The sequence below is a fragment of the Taudactylus pleione genome, unplaced genomic scaffold (genome assembly GCF_031769625.1).
Source record: "Taudactylus pleione unplaced genomic scaffold, aTauple2 ptg001573l, whole genome shotgun sequence".
NCBI classification, from domain to species: domain Eukaryota; kingdom Metazoa; phylum Chordata; class Amphibia; order Anura; family Myobatrachidae; genus Taudactylus; species Taudactylus pleione.
In genome coordinates this window covers 5,777,963-5,791,130 of record NW_028285970.1, presented here as the reverse complement: position 1 = coordinate 5,791,130, position 13,168 = coordinate 5,777,963, and the positions used below count along the sequence as shown (strand labels likewise).

Genomic DNA, 13,168 nt, shown 5'->3' with positions numbered 1-13,168 from the left:
ACCCCACCCTACCCCGCGGAAACCTTTTCTCGCTCACTTTTCTCACTGCAAGAAAATGTTTATCTCTGGGAAATGACGCGCGAGGTTAACCCGGCTAACTGAATTGCCGGCCACAGGTCATTAGCTGCAGGGTAAACCCAGCGACTAATTGGGTTCCCCCCTTAGTCATCCTTACAATATCTGGAACACATATGGATTTTGAGAAAAATATATAGATTTTTGTTAATGTTTAAATTATTTATTATTTATTCTTCTTTACAAAACAGCAACCTGCTGATCAAATTCACTATAGATGAGTCCTCATACATCTAGCCTCAATACGCCGTGTGGTGTGAGACACCTGGCGTGAGAGATCCACCAGGTCCCAGTGTGACTAGCTAGCGCCAGGCATCTTTTTCACCCGAAAATGTGTCTTAGTCGCAATGTGACTAAGTAAGTAGACTGTGCTAATTAATTTGATATGCGACTCTTATCTGTGTGCGACTGAGTCTGTATACGAAGCACAACGGAACTTGGTGTGGAAAAAAATCTGCAGCCGCTGCATTGTAGCACTTCGTATACAGATTCAGACTAAAGGCCCTCATACATCAGCAATCTGAAAACCACAATTGAACAATTTGAAGATTTGTTGCTTGATTTTAAGATTTCTCAATCTAGCAATCTGCGCCCATACATTACAGATCTTTTTCAGTGATTCGCAGATCATTTTCTGCTGCGATCTGGGCTTCGCAGATCGCAGATTGCAACCAAAAAGTTACTGGAATTGTTAAATCAGATTGTCCAACATGTTGGATTTCACAGATTGATTGGGGCTGTTGATTGCTAGTGTATGGACATGATCAGCAGATTTGCAGCCAGTTACTAGTAAAATGATGGGCCTTTCAAGATTGGCAGATCTGTGTTTGTTGAAAATGATGTATGGGCGCAGATTGCTAGATTGGGAAATCCTAAAATCGGGCAATAAATCTTCAAATTGTTCAATTGTGGTTTTCAGATTGCTGATGTATGGGGGCCTTTAGACGCATTTTTGGACAAAAAAGACACCCAGTGCTAGTAGAGTCGCATGGGACATGGCACGCCAAGAGGGGCTGTTTGGCGCAACTACAGCAAAGGGTTTTGAGGACAGATCTGTGTTATTAGTAAAAAAAAATTATATACAGCAGTATACTCAATAGTGCATTACAATATGGGACAAGCAGAATTATAAAACAAGACTAGACTGTGAAAAATGGCTTATCGTGCAAATTTGTACTTATCGCGCTATACTATTAGCCGCAACTTTTTGCGGGTGCGAATTCTCTATACCATTTCAGCAAAAAGATTTCACCACTTGAATAGGTGAAAAGTTGTGCAAAATCCTTATTTTTGGCTAAAAATGTCGGAACTTGGGGCCTGATTCAGCCCCGCTCGCGAGCGCACAGTGCTCACAAGTGGTTTGATGGTCCCCCACTGCACATGCGCACGCCGGAGCCGGCTCCAGTGTGCGCCTGCACGAGCCCCAGCGAGCGACAGCAGCTTTGCTGCTCCTGGGCTCAGTACAAGATGTGGCGGCTGTCGATATTGATTGACAGCTCGGCCCGTTTTGTAGGCGGCTCGGGGGGGTGGCTTGCCAAACTGAGGCATTCCCGAAGGAACGCCTGCCATTGGGGGCGGCCCCACTGACATCACGAGTGATGTCAGTGGTGAGCTTCCGGCTCAATTAGAGCCGGAAGCTCACTGGGGCTTGCAACAGACGAGACCCTACCACAAGGGTCTCGTCGCAAGCCCCGACCATCGCGACCATCACCTGGCTGCTCGCTAAAGCTATGGGTGGTCACCCACAGCTTAGCGAGCGGCCAGAAGGCCGGCTCAAAAAAAAAATGCCGCCCTGATTCAGAGCGAGCGCTCTGATAGAGCGTCCGGCACTGAATCAGGGCCTTGGTTCAGAACCTTTGGGACCACCCTCCTTAATGACTAACTAGGCAAAAATAATTTTTTTATTAGCTTAATTTGGCCAATTATGAAATGTCATTTTTGGGGTGAAAAACTACAAAAGGCAGGAAAATGGGTTAATTGATGTGGGACAGGTATATGGGTGTGCTATATGAATGGGACAGGTGGGTGTTACAGTAGATGCCTATTTTGAAGGTGTTTAAAAGTGCCTTTAAATTACACAAATATATACTTATAGGCATTATTATGCACCCCCAATTTAATAAGCACATTTATTTTAACAAAAATCTCTTGCTTTCTATCATTATTTGACTGATTTAGAAAAATGCATAAAACATCCATTTTGCACAATTTAAGAACCCCAAATACTATTATTAGGGCCACTAATACACTTCTGTATTGTTATCCTATATCACTTTGCCTTTTTGGGGGGTACAGGAAGACTTCTCCATTTTCATCTATACTTATCGCGGGTAAAACCAGGAAGAATTTTTGCGCGAATGCCACATCCTGACTTTTGGAATTGGATTGCATGAAAAAAGGGAGCGCACAAAGACGCGATAAGCGGAATTCGCACGCAAAGGGTGCAAAATTATAGAGAACAAAAAGTTTTAGCATTATTTCGGCTAATTGAATTCCCCTCTAGGTATTGACAGACAGAGAAGTGGTAAGAGGGCTTACGCTATGGAACATGCCAGTGACTGTTGAATTTGGGAACAATGGAGTGTTTCAATATTTGTTTAGAAGACGAACTGAACAGAAGACACATCATATGGACTCCTAATTTGGCAATTCCCGTTTCTGTGTGCACAATTGGTTCTTTGTCTGCAACTATTTGACCTTTTCCTCTGGAGCACACTAGATTTAATAAGCGCAGCTAGCAGAGCTTTGTTTCTGTCTCTTGCCCAGACACGATGTGATCATTATTACAAAAATCTATGTGAGTGTTGTTTTGTTTGTTGCCACTCACTTGTATCAACAGGTTTATTTTGGGTGTGGATAAAATACATGTAGCACATTTTTAAATCTTTTATTTATATTGGCATTGATGGATTGCTGATGCTTTTCTTGGCACAGGGAGCACACAATGGGATTAACTAACACAAAGAATTAAGGGTATGCAATCGGGAAGCCGACTGCCTAATAACCGGCAGCTGGCTTCCCGACTGTCATATCCCGGCAAGGGTGAAATGCCGGGCGTCTAGATGTAGACACCCGCATTTCCCCGACGCCGGGAGACCGGCGCCCGGCATCCCGATCGTAGTAATGCCGGGTGCCGCGAGCGGACAGCCACGGGGGGGAGGGTTAGGTTTAGGGCTCCCGGGGGGGACTTAGGGTTAGGCACCCCCCCGGGAGGGTTAGGCTAGGGGGAGGGAGGGTTAGGGTTAGGCACCCCCGGGGGGGACTTAGGGTTAGGCACCCCCCCGGGGGACTTAGGTTTAGGCAGCGGGGAAGGGGGTGGTTAGGGTTAGGCACTTATAGGGGGGATTAGGGTTAGGCACTTGGGGGGGAAGTTAGGGTTAGGCACCCCTAAGGAGGGTTAGAGTTAGGGGGGTTAGGTTAGGTTAGTAGATACTCACCTATCCACGATCGGGATTTTCAGCGCTGTCAGGCTTCCGCTGCTTCGAACTCTGCTCATGTCGGGCTGCCGCTGACGGGCGGTATTTCATACCCATTCCGAATTAAGAGCAAACAATAAAACAAATTACTATTTATAGAAGTTTTTTAAGTGTATGCAAGTATTGATGAAATAATGTTATACACACAATCGGTTCCAATAGCAAAAGAAGTCAGCTTTATAACTTATATTATAGAAAAAAATACTGCAACAAAACTATTTACAGTTTCTAGCTCAAAGTAGATGTGTTGTGTTGGCGTGTCCTTCCACGTTTGTAAAGGAATATCCATTGTGTGACATTAGCAGATATGATTCTTGCTTTCCTATGGTGTATGCAATCGTGTTTAATAGTGTGCAGTTCAGTCGTGTTGTACCCGAATTCTATACACAATCCTGTGAGCAATGTGTTTGCAGAAGCCTGCATTTGTGATCTGTGCAGTGCTTCTCTGTGTGTAAATGTACAGAAAGAGTTACAAATCTTGCAAAAATTTTGCATGGGGTCTCCACCCAAAAGCATAACCAGCGCCGGGCTCTTTGAGATGCCCTGGTTCTAAATATACAAGTAAAAATTTGCATAGGGGTTCCCCGTATTTTAAGAACCAGCACTGTGCTCAGCTAACGGGGTTAGTACCACAGCCAGGGGACACAATTGACGGGGTCAACGCTGTCTTCCCCAACTAGTTAGCCCAGGCTGGAGATTCCTTGGGAAGTGTAGACCCCCTCCAATAAAGGGATCTCCCCTCCCAATTATACCCCAGGCCTGAGCTGAAGCCCAGGGATATCCCCTGCACCCCTGGGTGGTGGGTGTGGCATTGATGGCTGTCAAAACTAGATTTAAAGCAATATTGTCCTTTACAGTAGGACTAAAGGTCACAGCAAGATTGCCCTGCTTGCTGGCTCTTGGGAGAACCACAGGGGCAAGCAAGCCCAGGCATTAAGGGCCCGCTGATACCTATACTCCCCCAGTAAAGGAAATATTAAAATAACAATACACACACTGAATGTTGTATTTTTTTTATAACACACTCACTGTACAGACTAAAGGTGCATACACACGGTACGATCTGTACCACCAACGATATGAAAGATATCTTTCAGTGAGGTCCTCCTGCCACATCTCTGAACAGGCAAAGTTGACGATATCGTTCCAGATTGGCCTGCATGTATGGACGATCATAGATATCGTTATCGTTCATGCGGGAACGCGCATTGTTGGTCGTTCACTGAATAAAAATGACCATTATGAACGATATATCGTTGAACGATATCGTTATCGTTCATATCGTAGTGCTATATCGTATGGTGTGAATGCACCTTTACCTTGTCCCTTGTGCTGGACGGTCCCCTTGTCCGGTAGGCGTCCTAGGTGCCGGTCGGTCCACTTCACCAGTAGCATCTCAGGGGGTGTGAAAATAAATAAAAGTAACCAGATCCATGCAGACATAAAACAGCTATATGTGTATAAATATAGCTCTTCTCCCTAAAGTGACAGAACCCACGTCTAGATTACAGACAGAGAAACACTGCACAGATCACACTGAACTGTGCAGGCTTCTGCAAACACGCTGCTCACATGGTCTTATATATGTCAACCATTGCTAAGTTTGACCAGACCACTGGTGGAAGTGAGTTGATATTTTTTCCCTCCATATCACTACTCTTTACTAACAGATCTTACAAGTACTTTTCACTTTTCCGTCGTGCGAATGCGCAATTCGGCACCATCGACCCGCTTGCGAGCGTCCTGCGCTCGCAAGCGGGTCTGATTCAGACACGCTCGCAAGCGCTATGCACTTGCGAGTGGGTCGATGTAAGGCCACTGTGCATGCGCACCCTGGAGCCGGCTCCGACATGCGCATGCGCGAGACCCGGGTAGCGATGGGCGCTCCGTCGCTCCGGGTCTCGCACCAAAAGGGGACAGCTGTCGATTTTGATCGACAGCTCACACCGTTTTGGAGGTGTGGCGTGAGGGTGGCTTCACAAACGGAGGCGTTCCCATGCGAACGCCTGCCGCTTGTGGGCGGCCCCACTGACATCACCAGTGATGTCAGTGAGAGAGCTTCCGGTTCTATTAGAGCCAGAAGCTCACTGGGGCTTGCGGCCACGAGACCCTACCACAAGGGTCTCGTCGCAAGCCCGATGGTCGTGATGGTCTTGACCATAGCGACCATCATCATGGCCGCTCCAAAAAAAGAAAAAACGCCCTGATTCAGAGCGCCCGGCTCTGAATCAGGGCCTCAATCCTTAGCAACCCTCTGCAGATGATAATAAATGCATGCAATATAGAATCATTTATTCAACATAACTAATGTGCAGTGGATGTATTCAGAGTGCTGTTTTGTGAGACAGTGTCAGCGGTACATTAACACCGATTAGTGTCCTTATACCATTTATTTCATGGTGCATATCAAGTAAATACAATGTATGACTGCCTTATATACACATTGCTCTGAATAGTAAAGCAGGGACAACACCATACTATATCTGATTACTGAAAGTCTAGCTTATTAATGCAGATTATTCTAAATGTATAAATACAGAGGCATGGGTCAGATATATTGGGCACTCAGCGGTTTAGCAGCTTGATAGTGCTGCATTATCAGGCAGGGATAACGTCACACTGATACTAACTCCTGTCTTAATATTGTCTATTTAATGCAGATGGTCAGAGACCAGTCTTATGTAAGAGACTCTGATATTACTCATGCACATATTATTAGACGTTTAGACTATGAATAGAGGGCCTGATTCAGAGCCGTTCGCTATTTGTGGTCGTTCGTTCAAAAACAAGGGGTGGCTATTCAAATAATCCGTTCGAAAATTGCAGTCTGTTCCCACCTCTAAGTCTGAACGAGCGAGCAAAACATACGCTCGTTTTTTTGATAAAAACGCCCCCTGGCCGCACGCACCATACGTCATGTCCGCTATTTATTAGATTAATCGAGTACATCGTACAGCGTATGAACTGCTCGCTATTCTTGTGGTTGGTGTTTTCAACCGCTATTTTGCGAGCAGTTCTGAGTTAAAAAAAACCAAGTGACGTGGTCAATGACGCTGCTGTATTAAATATGCACTCCCTTAAAACGCCCGTTTTGACCTTTAAGCACGCCTGCGTTCGGATCTCCACTCCCCGTTTTCAAGCACCTTCCCCTGTTACCACCCACATACGCCTCATTCTGTCACTCAAAATAGCAGGCCCTCGCTATATTGCGTACCAACGATTTTTGGCCGCACTGACTGGTTCGCGCATGCGTACTAAAAACCGTACGCATGCGCAGATGTGCGAACATCGCTCGGAACGAGCGTACTGCCGCTAGCGAGTGGCTCTGAATGAGGGCCAGAGTCTTTAAAATAAAACGTCATCTAGAATCAATTAAACAATTATCTCGTAAGAGGAGATATTTTGTTTAAATAGAATTCTTCTAATTGGGAATAAATCCATTTAATATTTAACCAGCTCTTCATGCTCTGCAATTTCAACTATCCATAACAACATGATATTGTGATAATCTATATTTTACATCCACTTTCATTGGATTAAATTTTTACAGACCTTATCAGTTATGGACAGAACAATTATTCTTTGAAAGAGTATCGTATCCACAACCAGTATAGACAGTTATCTCCAGGAACTTACCTTGTAACATATGTTACCAGGATGTGGATCTAACTAGGAGTTTGACAATGATACTATTGTTGCAACTACTGAGAAACACATAGAATCCAAGTTGCATTCTCCCTTACAGCTCAATATGAACAGTTGAATTATAACTATTTGAATCACACAGCGGGACATTACTTTTTTACTAACACTTTTTCAATTGTCTAGTTAACACAATACATGTATGTCTATAGTCTTAAAACATTCTTTTTCTTTTTAAATATTTCGCTGGTCATTTTTGTGTAATATATGTTGATTGAATATAAATAAAAGTTATGTTTTAACCGTATTTGTGCACCTGGAACAAGACATTCTTCTTTTCTCCACTTATTTTGATGTATTTATCATTGTCATCAGGCTGCACCCCCAGTACGAATATAATATCATAATTTAGATATATTAATAAATAGGAGCATATGGGGTCTATCATGTAAATTGATGTATTTAAACCATTAACTAGTGCAGTAACCTTCTTCTTTCTTTTTGTAAGCCTATAGGCACCCACAGGACAAAACACACACACATAGGCACCCACAGGAAAATAATAGTGTATCACAGGAGCATATTCCCAGCTCCAAACAGAGTAGCATAGAGGCAGGCACTCAAATATTTAGGGAAATGTAGACTACCCCACCAACTCTTAGGAGTGGAACATAAATACTAGATGACAGCTACACAGGTATAACTGTGGAAATGGACGGTATTACCAGCTGCTTCTGTGACCAGTCAAGTGGTAGCGGGATCTGGAGGCAGTGTAGAAGGCACAGAATGAAGACACCAGGGAGAGAAGTAATGTTGAGCGGCAACCAACCCCACGGGAGCCATTAGTAGCAGCAGCTTTACTCAAGGGGGAGGGAAGGACCAGACTGAAAGGCTCCAACAGCAGGGATGCGCTCTAGGGCTCAGCAGAGACCGCCGCTGCGGCCGGTATGAGGGGTCGTCCGGCCACCAATAACACTGACCTGGGGTAAGTGCAGACCTTCCGGCGGGACAGCAAGGCTCTATTAACAGGTGGAGAGCGGGACAGCAGGGCTCCAGACTAGAGTGTGTGGCTGTGGCTGTCACATGCACCCGACCCTCCAGGCTCTTGGCATTCAAGCCACTCCCCCGCTGTATGCAGTGCAGTCCATCGAGGTGCCGGTATGTGAAACATGCAGGCACACTTCAAGCACATACAGGAAGACCGGACTGCAGGCAGCAAAATGCTGTATCCTTAGATCTGGGTATTGTGGGGACCTCGGGACGACCGCCCCTGTCGCCCCCCGTTAATCTGGCCCTGCATCTTTTGTTCTCTCTGCAAAAGCCACTCTGATGTACTGAGATACTGTACATATACAGAGGTGAATTATCAGGGGAGCCTCACATGTGATATATGGGGACTCTCTTCAGTAATAGGGCATTATAGTGGAGACAATCAATATAAGGAATGCAATATATACTGTATTTGCAGAACCACTGGAGGATAAAAATCAGTACAGTAGGGATAATATAAATGAGCAGTGGCGGATCTTACCTCGGGGCTGTGAGGATGCAGCCCCCCCCCCCAGTAAAATCAGCCACTTCAGTGAGTGACTGGAGTTGGCTTCCTATTGGAAGTGCCACCTGCCAGTCACGCTGAAGATAGGCAGCCAGGGGGAGGTGTCTCCTTCCCCTGGGACTGCCAGTCCGGGCTGCCATAAGCAGGGAGCGACTTCCAGTGGAAGCCGCTGCTCTGCCTTTTCGGGCAGCCCTACAGGGCTTCTTGGTGCTGCAACCATGTGCAAGTTCCGACGACTGCCAGATTTATTAAGCAGGTGCCAGGACCCAGGCTAAAAGCAGCGGCAGCCCCCCTCAGGTAAGAGGGCAGGAGCCGCTGCTGTAAATGAGCAGCAATAAAGAGGGGCATGATATGGCAGAATGTCAATAAAGGAACGATCACAAGATTGGTGTGAACACAGGGGAACTATAGAAGGCATAATCATTTTGTGGGCCATGACCTTGGGAATAATCGACATTGGAGGTTCATAATATGGGCAATATGTGACAAGAGGAGAGTTGGGAGAACACAATATCTGACAAGATTTGGCTTCTTGCTCTCTTTATATAGGCCGAAATGCACTCTGTTTGCTATGGTGATCATTAAGATGCTCTCTGTATTGTATGACGGCTCCAAGGATGCTCTTTGTATTGTACGGCTGCCACTAGAATGCTCTCTGTATTGGATGGTGTTATGAAATACACACTCTGGGGTCTATTTACTAAGCAGTGTTAGGAAAAGTGAAGAGTGAAAAGTGATAAAGTGCCAGCCAATCAGCTCCCAACTGTCATTTTTCAAACACAGTCTGTGAGATGGCAGTTAGGAGCTGATTGGCTGGCACTTTATAACTTTTCACTTCTCCAAACACTGCTTAGTAAATAGACCACTTTGTGTTGTATGTTGGCCCCAAAGATGCTCTTTGAATTGTATAGCGGTCACAAGCATGCTTCCTGAATTGCATGGTAGTCACTAAGATGCTCTCTGTATTGTAGGGGGGAGTACATGGATAGTATATGCTAACATATATATGTAACATGTCTCAATGAGTTGTAAAATGTATTTATGTGTATACTTATTTATATAGATGATCGCCCGGCGCTTGGACACTCAGTGCAGGAGGATTTTGAATCTATCAAGGAATACACAGCAGAAGAAGAGAGAGCAGATAATAGGCTATGGAGGACTGTCATAATTGGGGAACAAGAGCAAAGAATCAATATGAAAGTTATTGAGCCATACACAAAAGTGATATCACATGGAGGTATGAAAATCTATGGTAATATAAAAGCAGCTAAGTTCTTTTATGCTTTTTAATTTTCCGAAGAAACTGCAAAATAAACGTATGGCTGTGTTCTCAATGAGATTAAATTAACTCTTACTTAACATTGGTAACACAGTAATGTAACAGGTGTAGTTCATACAGTGTAATAATTAAAAGAAACTCTATCCCAGAAAGACTCCACACATTCACGTTGGGCCTGATTCAGAGATGGACGGATTTACAGAGCTGCACACAAGCTGCTGTGCAATTCCATCCATTTAAAATGCTAATGCAGCAGAAGGTGTCTGTAGGAAACAGACACTTCCTTGCTGCATCTGCGATCTCAGCACTGTGACTGAGGTCACAGCCTGGGAGGCTGAAGCTTAACGCATCCTTGCCAGTTCCTGGTTACTTGTGGGCCAGGAAATCTGTGTCCACTAACCCTGGCCTCATCCCTTTGCGAAAAATTGGGGCGACACGCCATGATTTCTGGAAACTGTGACTAGCCCCGCCCCCAATGCTGCCTGGGTGGGGTGTACGAGATTGCAGGACCTGTTCTACTCATGCGCAGACCCCTAAACATCGGAGATGTATGCTAACCATCAGGTTAGCATACATCTCTGAATCAGGCCCTTTGTTCCTACCATGATTTTGTGCATTATATAAGTAACACTAATTAAATATAACATCTCACTTGTATTATACTGTAGTATAATGGTGACGTAGTTACTCAAAAGTTGAAATATATAATATGAGTTGCTATAAAAAGTAGGTATGGGGAATGTACCCTGTCAGCAAGAATGACCTGTTTTTAAAACACACCTGCTGTTGTGTTATATACTGAATGGAGAGCGCTATAATAACACCTTCACGCATGCTAGATCACTCAATCCATTTAACAGATGAGTGTGCGTGTGTGTAATGCAACAGTGGGATAACGAAATCAGAAGAATAAACAGTTTCATTTCTAGAACAAAAGGACATTACGTGTTCCTCTGTGCTTGTGCTGCCCTTCGGCTACACACCTAGTTGTATGGTATACTAGAGTTCTTATGCTTTAAGAAAGATGATATTTACCTGCATATTGTTCTAGAGCCAACACCTTACTTCCTAGTAGAAATAAAATCAGAGCGATCAGCCTGAAACAGTTTGATGAGTCAATAAAAGTTTAGATTAAGTATCAATTAAAAAGCAAATACAAACTGCACCTATACCAAATCATTAGTACTAGGTTACAATTTGTAAAGTTAGCCTGATATACAGAAATACACGTGTATAATAAATGTCAGCATACAATGTTCAAATGTTAATCTGGTCCATTAGTATAACATTGGTACTTTAATGCAAAATTTTGTAGATGTGGGTACTGTAATAATTAATCCATGCCGACTTTATAAAAATGACAGATAGATTTACATAAATAATATAAATAACAAGGAGTCTAAAACATCAGTGGAATTTTATCCTATACTGGACTACATTTTGGCCGTATTAATACTCTACTAATCCTGATATGGGCAGTATACTGTAAGAGATGACACAAAAGTGCCTCCTGCATGCATCTAATAACAGCACTTACAGATGTGTCCTCTTACATCCTTGCCGATCGCGCACGCATCGCGCCATGCGATTACCCGCAGCAGCGTACGCTACGGTAGGCTATGGCGCGCACTGCAATTGCACCATGCAATCCTATGGAGTCACGGGTGCGAATGCATTGCACGTATCCGCTCGCGGGTTCACGCCTCGCACCATGCGTGGCGTGATTTGCCACATACGCACCTTACTAATGGACCAGATTATCATTTGAACACTGTATGCTGACATTTATTATATTGGTGTATGTCTGCATATTAGTCTAATTTTACATATTGTAACCCAGTGCAAATGATTTGGTATAGGTGTAGTTATAATTTGCTTTTTAATTGATACTTAATAAAAAATTTTATTGACTCATCAAACTGTTTCAGGCTGAGCGCTCCGATTTTATTTCTACGTTTGCTGTGTCTTTTTTAGTGGGTAGCGGAACCCACTTTGTGAGCTGCTGCTTGAAACAGGAGGCTTTTGGGGTTGATAGTGCACCATTGTATTTGTATTCTGGACCTATCTCCCTAGTTTGGAATTTCTGTCTCTATTGAATCCTCTATTACTGTATCTCTTATACTAACATGTTGATGCAGATATTTAACTGCATTCAGTAACATGAGTGATGTGTCAATGATCTTCTACCAGTGTCTGTATCTATGTTACTAATTGTTTATAAATATACATGTATACAAGATAAAGGATATGTCTAATAACAATATTGCACTGTCTACTGTAAAATATAATAATATTAAAAGTCATTGAGTTACTTCATAAACATAGAATCACAAGGCTGTATGCAGATTGCTTTTATATAGGTCACAGAACTCTGAATATCATTTATTATATCCATTAAACAATTCCTTTATCATGTATACATAGACGGTACTATTAATGTATCTTGTATATTGAATAAAGTAAGTTTGAGAACCACAAGACTCTAATGCAAGTTCCTAAATGAAAGCACATGTCTGATTGTATATCTTGTGTATGTTTCTGTGAATTCATATCTGTTTTGTAAAGTGTATTTTTTGCATGTATAAACAAGGGTAAATTATGTGTATTTACCATAGTTTGCATATACTGTGCTCACTCTGCTTATGGAATAGACTGACAACAAAAAAGGCAAGTGCAGCTGGGGATTGCAGGTGTCTGATATCCCTCATCCAAACCTCAATTACTGTGTACGTGCCATTACTGGCACTTTGCCTTCTGGGTATTTGAACTCCCAATAAAGATCCTATTCTATGCATGTACAGTGCTGTCACACGTTGGGGGTGATTCAATTCAGCGCGATGTTAACTAGCGCCGGGAATGAGTTCCAGAACTATTCAATTGTCCCCACTGTGCCCTGCACTGAAGTCGGGAAATGCAGATTATGGTGCCTAAAGCCAGGTGTTTAGTTATGGTAACCTGCATTCTCCGACTTAAGTGCCGGCCACGATGCTGTATGCCGGAAACCAGCATCACGGCCCTAGTTCAGTCTGATTTCTGCTCTTACCTCAGTGCCAGCAGAAATCCTCTAGTCGGGGTTAACAGCGCGGCCGATTGAATTGCTCCAGGAGCTCATTCCCAGTGCTATTCAACATCGCCCCT

At 43.7% G+C, this 13,168-nt stretch overlaps 1 protein-coding gene across 1 annotated transcript in view; it reads left to right on the top strand.

Moving 5' to 3' along the window:
- The window catches only part of PRUNE2 (prune homolog 2 with BCH domain), a 233,125-nt gene that overhangs the window by 151,281 nt on the left and 68,676 nt on the right, over positions 1-13,168 (top strand). Inside the window, exon 7 of the mRNA XM_088464042.1 lies at positions 9,812-9,988. Within this exon, the coding sequence (XP_088320168.1) occupies positions 9,812-9,988 (177 nt within the window). The remainder of the gene's footprint in view (positions 1-9,811; positions 9,989-13,168) is intronic.